The 9,555-nt window shown below is 32.5% G+C and overlaps 1 protein-coding gene across 1 annotated transcript; it reads left to right on the plus strand.

Annotated features, from left to right (window-relative positions):
• Nucleotides 1-4,024: 4,024 nt before the first annotated feature.
• On the plus strand, nt 4,025-8,041 carry LOC106302079 (probable pectate lyase 10). Its single transcript, XM_013738594.1, has 7 exons — nt 4,025-4,165; nt 4,256-4,315; nt 4,471-4,539; nt 5,691-6,333; nt 7,154-7,257; nt 7,332-7,470; nt 7,560-8,041. Exons 1-7 carry the CDS (start codon nt 4,083-4,085, stop codon nt 7,779-7,781), a joined length of 1,320 nt encoding a protein of 439 aa, XP_013594048.1. The 5' UTR covers nt 4,025-4,082; the 3' UTR covers nt 7,782-8,041.
• The last annotated feature ends 1,514 nt before the right edge of the window (nt 8,042-9,555 follow it).

Raw genomic sequence — 9,555 nt, forward strand, 5'->3', positions numbered from 1 at the left:
AATAAGAACGCTCTAAATTTTGTTTGTTCTTTAATTTGTTTGTTTAATTTGTAATTCCTACAAAAAAAAAGTGGATATTGGCATGTTGCATATAATTTTATTTTTATATTGGATGTTAGTTATAGTACTTGACCTAAGAAAGAATAACTCGGTTCAACAGAACGTGTGTTGCATCTATCCATCGTCGAATTATAAACCTTATAACTAATACATTTTTTTGAACACATCTTTTTAACTAATACATAAATTCGACTTTTCGTAGACAAATCAGTCACATGCTCTGAGATTATGTTAGTTTGAGAACCATCCCTTTTCTTTGCGTCGATATAGAATACGGGTATGTACACTGTATTTAGAAACATGCAGATACATTTATTCAGGCATGTCATAATCCATAACCACGACGTCAAAACTCTTATTATAAGACGTTACCTAATCTCAAATTTATGCAACTCGGCGACTTAAATGAAAACTATCAATTTTTTCAACATATTATATAGATATCCAAGCTTCAAAACTAGACGTGGTTGCCATGCATTTTGTAGTACCCGAAACGACGGGCATAAGCAAACTTATAATTATGTTGACTAATTTTTTCATCAAGAATTATTGTACGTCATATTCATATCTATTACGTTTTTTCTGTAAGAATATCAATTAGGTAGTTCAATGATTAATTTTCTGTATTTTAGGATTGCAAAACGTACATTCCAAGTTGTTCACTGTAATTTCGATTATTATTGTCATTTTAATCATTCTAAATGACATTTTTATGATAAAGAGGTTTTGGACTCGTGAACTTATACACCTCTTCTCATTGTCCAGCTCTTTCCTCTTCTCTATCCAGTTAGCTAGGGAAATTTGTATATGATCTTCTAGGTCATTAGGTTGCTTTCTCCTTTCCCTTCTACTTTGTTTAGTTTTATTTTTCATTTCTTTACCCCTAGTCTATCTTTGTAATTTCTGTAAAAAAGAAAAGCTTTGGTATAAATTTAAACCTAAAAAAAAAACTTATACATCTCGTAAGACAAGACTGAAACCATATATTTAACAATAAAAATATAGACTCTTTCCAATGTGAACAGAATCGGTGATCTCAAGGTTTATACGTTTTTGTTAACCAAGAAACTTAACCACTAGATCAACTTATCACTGATCTTAGAAAAAGTTTTGGGTTTTAATTAATGTTTTAAAGGATATGAAAATGAACGAAAATATATTTTGCATGTGGTTTTTTGTTTGAAACTAAACTACTAACCATAAATATTAAACAACTATAAAATATGATGTACGCTTTTACACAATGCTTTTGTGTGTTTTTTTCTCAAAAAAAATGAATTAAGTTTTTTTTTTCAAAACACAAAACACGATGAGAAAAGTATTAAAAATGGCCAATCAATTTTTGTCGAAGCTAGATTTGATTATAAATATACTATTATCAAGAACAAACTGATCTAGAAAAGACTCCATGTTACTAAATATTTATGTCTCATAGTTGATTAATATTTTGATAGTATGATGCATATCTAAATGATATAAAGTACAATATAAACTCTGCAAATTAATACTTGATTAATAAAGAAATTTGTTTCCAAGTTGTACTAGTACAAAATCGATAAAATAAGAAGATGATAATATTTTAAAAACTCTCAAATATATATATATATATATATTTCATTAAAACCATGATTAATAATTACTATGTATAAAATTTATATAAACATAATAAAAAAAAATTAATTTAAATTTTTTAATAAATGGATTTTATTTTGAAATTTATATTTAGTTTTAAATTTTTTTGTTATACTATTGAATTACATAAAAAGTGTTTGTATTCAGTTACACATATTCAAGAAGTATAAAATATATAAAATGTTCTGATAGAAATACATGAGATTTAAATGTATAAATTTAATCGATATATTTTGAATTAAAACATTTTTACTTTTAAAATAAGTTTATAAAATATAAATCTATAAATATTTTTTAAAAACTAATAAAACTAAAAACTAATAAATTCTTATAACATAAGTCGGGTACGTTATTGATACATTGTGTAGTCTTATGTACGGGATTTTTGTTTTTTTTTTAACTTTTGTTTTTCCGTGTTGTATATAATCTATATTATAATAGATTGATTAGGTTGATATGAGAATAACCGGTGATTTCTTATGTGTTGATATTTCATATCTTATGTGTGGACGTCTAAAAGAGTTTCTGATTTATCTTCATGAATTCGACATCTAACAACATTTTTTCCACGAATATGTCGGACAGAGACCCACATATCCGCTGAAATTCAACATATGATATGCTGACTAATTGTCATCCTCATTAGCTATCTAGTAAATCCGCAAATTGTGCAAGTATAAGAAAATAATTATCTACCACAGTTTAGAAATTCCAAACAATAGTGAAACTTTTTATCAGACATAGAGCAAGCGAATATACATAACCCTATAAATATGGTCAAGCGAGATGTTTAAACAGAAATAAAAAATGAATCTCCATGAGCTCCTCTCAGGTCTATGCAAACTCTCTTAGTCCGTCCAAGAAGCTGTGTTTCTTTTTCATGGTGGTTCATGTAGTTGTCGGCTGTGTAAATGATTTTGTTCACCTCCTCCTTGAAACTATCTATGTGTTATAATTCGGATTTGAAGTCTAGGAAATTAGTAAATCCCTCCATGGCGTACATGTCTTAGTGGACAATTTCGAAAAGTAGAACAAACAACAAAGAAAAATTATATTAATCAAGTTTTCAGTAGAACTATGAAATTCTATCAATTTAAAGAGTTTCAATGATACACGACACCGAATAGAGCGATTTAGAGTGTAATGGTTTATCATCGGAGGTGAGAGTTAAGCGACAAAGTGGGAGAACCCTAGGCCCTAGCTTAGAAATGGTGAAAAAGAATAGACGATTAGGAGACTTTTTTTGGTCTGTCTGACGCATCAGCTTTTACCTTTTAAGGCTTATGTAGAAACCGGGTGCGATAGGTTGCGAGATAATTGAAATGACCCAACAACCATTAATTCATTACATAGCCATGTTCGAAAACTCACCACCGAGGGCCATAAAAATCACCGGAAAACGTAACTCGGGCACCAACGGTGAGATTTAGACTGATTCGGTCCGGAAATTGGGATTCTTAAAAAAAATTAATTTTTACTCGTTTCATCCTATAATCGAGTAGTATATATAAAGATTCATGATGTATTCATGAAAATGGCAAAAAACGAAGAAATTGATGTATAACTCGTGAAAAATTATGAGCCGTCAGAGTCAATATTGTAGAAAACCTAAATGTCTAAGAGGAAGACGACTTGTAAAAGTTATAATTGTCTTTAATTAAACATAATCATAAAAACATCCAAAACTCTCATGGTTTCTATTCGAACTCGGGTTGTTAGCCTTTTTAAAGATATGTAAACCGTTGCACTAAGTGATATTTATTGTAAGTTTTTACGAATAGATAATATAAAACAAAAGTATAAAGATGAGTCCTACCAAAATAAATGAAATGCTGAGGTGGACACTTTTAGGAGTGAAAAAACTCAACTATTATAATATAGATTTGACATTAATTTATAGAGTTTTGTGTATTTTTTTAAACCACTAACGGTTAGCAAGGGTACATTTTTCTAAGAAATTAACTGTGATTACAACAGTAGAAAACTAGGGAGTATTAAAATAACTATTACAAAATATGCACTCTAACAAAAAATACTTTAGATTATCGAGAAGTATATACAATTTGGTCAGAAGGAACTGCAAAGTGGTAATTTACCAACCAAAAATATGAAGGTTAAGGCTGTAAATAATGTTTTAATTTTAAAGTCAACCTAATATCACGGAAGACAACATATGGAAGACGGCGTTAAATAATATGTTCCCGCCGTAACAGATATCCTAACGTCGAGCAATATAATAGTTTAACGGAGTTAAGCGCCTTCTTCCCACCTTCGTTGCTTGCCTATATATAAGCATATTGTAATCTTCAGCTTGTCCAAGTTACATATCTCTCTCTACTCCTTTCCTCTTCATCATACACAAAGGAGAGAGAGCTTCAATATATTCAACAATGGCGGTCTCGAGAAGTCTCTTAGCTCTCTCAGCAAGTTTACTTGTTCTTGCATTCTTTCTCTGTGTAAATGCATCGACAAGGTAAGCTCAGAGATTCTCAAATACTTTTACTAATTCGTTCTTAGTGAAAGCTTAGACGTAACTTGTTATCTCTGCATCTTTTTGTAACAGAGCTCACGAAACAGAGGAGCTTAAGTCTCAGAGCCTGACTAATTCATCAACGGCTGATAAGTGAGTTTTTTACTTCTTGTTTTTTTTTTTTTTTTTTTTGAACTGATTTTTTTTTACTTCTTGTTCAATCTCATCCATCCAGATTTGATCAATTAGGATGGTTAAGTAATGTTTATATGGCGTCGTTTTGAATGATCTGTTTGGCTGTTTCTCAGGTTAAGTGACGGTGCATGGAATGAACACGCCGTTGAAAACCCAGAAGAAGTAGCTGCATTGGTCGATATGTAAGATACTCTTAAACTGCTTCGTAGATCTTCAAAGCATTTAAAAAATTAATATTCACTCCAAGATAATATTCTACATTTTCTAAAAATATTAGTTTTGCGTTTTCATAATAATTCAATAATAATAAACTGTAAGCTTTAAAATTTACTATACTTATTGATTACTGTCAGTTTAAAATTATTTAAATTAATTAATGTTTTAAATATATGTAAAAGATAAAACAATTATTTTTAGAAAACAGACGAAATATCTTATCTGAAAAAAAAAATAGAATGTATTTCAATTACTGATGAGTTGGACCTTTTTATTGTATATATTTACACGCTCTGGCCATTTCATATAGTATTATGTTGATCAAAAAAAGTATTATGTTATTCCCAAAAAAAAGTTTTCTATTACGACAAAAAACGAATATGTTAATCAAGCGAGTAATTGAACCAAAATAGAACGACTAATAAAATAAAAAAAATCTTACAAAGAGATCGATCAGTTCTAGATAAATGATTTGTAGTTGTATAAATGATTTGTAGTTGTATTTTGTCTTCTGAGAAATATAATATATCACATTATATTATAAAATCTTGAAAAAATATGATTACCTTATTCCTTACATATTATTATACATAAATACACACCCATAATTTCCTTTCATAAAATTTAAAAGTTTTTCCCGTAAATGTTATCTCTGTATACTGAATTTAGAAAATCTCTTCATGGGCCACAAGTTCTTACAGCTATATATATATATGTGACACAGACACGCCGTGATCGCCATTTAAATCGCCTCTGTCGCCGCTACTTTCCACCGACGTAAACATATAATTAAATATATGCATATATTTCATATTGTAGAGGCTTCACATTTATTTAGGCCATCACATAAATAGAATTTTCTTTTTTAAAGAATGATCAAAAGTTTTCCGTATAGTCCGTATCACAAGTTATATGATTTCGTATATTAATATGCAGTCACATTTATTACACCACATGGGTCCCTCTTCTTCTTTGGTCCTTCTCACACGTGATCTTGTTGAATCTATGGGCTTTTCAATCTACCCAAAACTCTGCGGGATTGATTTAATAATTAATAAAGTTACAGCACTCTTTCTGTAAATATAATTAGTTGAGTGAATTTGATTTTCGCGGGCAGGACGATAAGGAACAGCACGGAGCGGAGGAAGCTAGGATTCTTCTCATGCGCCACCGGAAACCCAATCGACGATTGCTGGCGATGTGATCGGAACTGGCACCTCCGTCGCAAGCGTCTCGCCAACTGCGCCATCGGTTTCGGCCGCAACGCCGTCGGAGGACGCGACGGTCGTTACTACGTCGTCACAGATCCATCGGACAACGACGCGATTAACCCGAGACCGGGAACGCTCCGTCACGCCGTGATCCAGGACCGTCCGTTATGGATCGTATTCAAACGCGACATGGTGATCACCCTGAAACAGGAGCTGATCATGAACAGCTTCAAGACCATCGACGGAAGAGGCGCGAACGTCGCGATCGCGGGAGGCGCGTGTATCACGATCCAGTATGTGACGAACATCATCATCCATGGGATTAACATCCATGATTGTAGACGGACGGGTAACGCTATGGTGAGAAGCTCTCCGTCGCATTACGGGTGGAGGACGATGGCGGACGGTGACGCGATTTCGATATTCGGGTCGAGTCATATTTGGATTGATCATAATTCTTTGTCTAATTGTGCTGATGGGTTGATTGATGCGATTATGGGATCTACAGCCATTACCATCTCCAATAACTATCTCACTCATCACAACGAGGTTCGTTTCATTGCTCATTATATTGCCTTACATAACGAGTTTGGTTTTGGTGGTTTGGCTTTTGGCTCGCACAAAATCTTTGCCAAGTTGAGCCTAACAAAAACTTGGTTCAGTTTGATAATCGGTAGTTCGGTTTTTAATAATTTTACCAAAATGAACCAAAGTTTTCGATTTTTAGTTCAAGTTCTAGCTTAATTTAGTCAATTTTTTTGATAATTTCAATAAATCAGGTTAGTTTGGTTTGAAATTTGGCTTTAGGTTTGTTCGGTTCGCACAAAAATTTTCCCAAGTTGAGCCTAAAAGAAAACTTGGTTCGGTTTGATAATGAATAGTTCGGTTTTTAATAATTTTACCAAAATGAACCAGTTTTTGATTTTTAGTTCAAGTTCTAGCTTAATTTAGTCAAAAATTTTGGTACCTTCAATTAAATCAGGTTAGTTTGGTTTGAAATTTGGATTTGTTTTCAGTTCAAGTTTGACTAAGAGCTCGGTTTAATCCGGTAAATTTAAAAAAAATCGGTTATCGATTACGTTCGGCCTTACTTTAATATTACCAAATTGGATATACCTAAACTGATATTGGAAATGGTGCTAAATTTGTTTTGAAATCATTTAAACTTCAAACCTTTTGAGGTGGGTTGGAGTCAAAACTTCATACTTAGCTGTCAAATTAGTATAGTTTTACAAATTAGGTTGTGTTAAAAGAGATATTTTTTTAGTTTGATCATAGCTTAATCACTACAGAGAAATACAGCTTTAATAACATTCATTTTTTTATGAACATCAAGACTTTAAATTAATTTTCTTGATTTGGAATGCAGGTTATGTTGATGGGACACAGTGATTCATACACAAGAGACAAGGTGATGCAAGTGACAATAGCATACAATCATTTTGGAGAGGGGCTTATACAGAGAATGCCAAGGTTCTTACTCCCTTTTTTCCTTCTGGTTGTTTGAATCAGAAATCAGGAGTGCTGACTCTTGTGTGTTTATTCAGGTGTAGGCACGGTTATTTCCATGTTGTAAACAATGATTACACACACTGGGTAATGTATGCGATTGGTGGAAGTGCTAACCCAACCATCAACAGCCAAGGCAATCGGTTCCTTGCCCCAGCAAACCCTTTTGCCAAAGAGGTATACAACTAAGCTTACTACACTTGATCATGTGTATAGACATACCTTTGTGAAGTAGGACATATCTGAATGTTATATTTTTCTGACAGGTGACAAAGAGGGTAGGTTCATGGCAAGGAGAATGGAAGCAATGGAACTGGAGATCGCAGGGAGACTTAATGCTCAATGGTGCTTACTTCACTAGATCTGGAGCTGCTACTCCTGCAAGCTATGCCAGAGCCTCTAGCTTGGGAGCTAAACCATCTTCCGTTGTAAGTATGCTTACCTACAGTTCTGGTGCCCTCAAATGCAGGATTGGTATGCGGTGTTAGCTAAATCTATAACCCTCAAAGCCAAGACCTAAGAAGATATCTGAATAGCTAAGGGAAACAAAGAAGAAATATAACTTGTTTTCTTCGCTCCTGTTTTTTACCTTTTCACTGTGTCCTTTTCTCTTCATTTTACCATATTAGTGTCCTTCCTATCCATATCTACTCGTCAACCTGGGCCGGCTTTCATGAGCCACAGTGTTGTTCGATTTCCTATTGTAGTACAGTGCATTCTTCTTCTTCCTTATTACTCTTTTGGTGTATCATCCTTGTATCATATACTCTTCTACCAATGTAATGCCTTTTATAACTGCGTTTGTACACCATTCTCATTGACCAATCTTAGATAAACCCAAAATCAAATCAGAAGGGTTTATTTCTTATGAAATAAATGAAAATAGCCAACTAAAGTGGGGAATTACAAAAAGATTAGTATAACAGAAATTGAACTCGGAACGGTATCGCGCTGTCAACTCCTCGTTTCTGTCGGGCTGTACAAAGATGATTTATTTCTCAGCATGTTCACCTCCAGTGGTTCACAACCTCTTCCAAAGTTCCATGGCGGGTTTAACCATATTGTAACAGGAGCACAACAACATCCCATTGCTAGCTTCAACGCACAATATGCCATGCATGAATTAATGAATATGCATCTTTTGTAAGTACAATATTGCAACCATATTTTATATTCTATATACCAAACCTTCTTTTATTGGACTCCTGATTCCTTTCAATGCCTCGAAGTCAGAAATCTCCATTGTCGTCTCCTCCAACACCGCAGATTTAGCCAGAGAAGGCAGATCCACATACTCGCTAATGTACTCTTTCCCGGGGTTCTTACCCATTATCCCCAATATTGATAGAATCCCTTTTATATTATTTTAGAAGCATTATTAGAAACTAACCTTCAGTTCATGTGTTATTATCAAAATTATCATTACTTACGTGGCAACTCTAAAATCATTCTCACACCATGTTTAAAAACCCTTTTCTCACTAGACTAATTATATGCACTGCCATTATTCATTAAAATAAAACTTATAATAATGTTCGAACATGTAATATAACTCGCCTATATATATGACTGATGTAGTTAAAGCGGTCAAACTTAACCGGTTTGAGTAAAAACATTATGAGTGCACCATGCAGCAGATGAACACATCGTTTAGTTATGAGTATTTGATGAATTGCTGAACTGATCATATATTGCTTTTAAAAAAATATATAACAGATTTATGAAGTGAACAATATTCAATTCAATACTTTTTTTCAAAATATTGTGACATATATTCGTTGAAGAGATCATCTGATTTTGTGACAGACTAAGTGCATCAGATTCGAACAAGAATTCTCAAACATGTAATATATTGCTTTTAAAAATATTTATAACAAAGCTATGCGGTGAACAATATTAAACCAAGAATTCTTTAAAATCAATTTGTTTTTTTTAATATTTTAATATTTTGAAGATCATGATCAAATTATGCATAAATCAATGCAATATTTCTACCAATCATAAAACTATGCAATATTTGAAACTACATATATGTTCAAAATTATTAATCTTAGTTAGAAAAACAATTAAAATCGACAGTAATTTAGGAAAATACACTAAATTTCCGTAAACAATTCATAATATTTGATTATGTCTTTATTCCGATGATTAATTATCATTTCCGTAAACAATGCATAATTGATACAATCAAATTATTAATTATCAAAATCATCGGAAGAAAATCAAGGATTTGGCCAGTTTAGATTTTACAAACGTATCAAT

Source organism: Brassica oleracea, chromosome C7, assembly GCF_000695525.1.
Source record: "Brassica oleracea var. oleracea cultivar TO1000 chromosome C7, BOL, whole genome shotgun sequence".
NCBI classification, from domain to species: Eukaryota; Viridiplantae; Streptophyta; class Magnoliopsida; order Brassicales; family Brassicaceae; genus Brassica; species Brassica oleracea.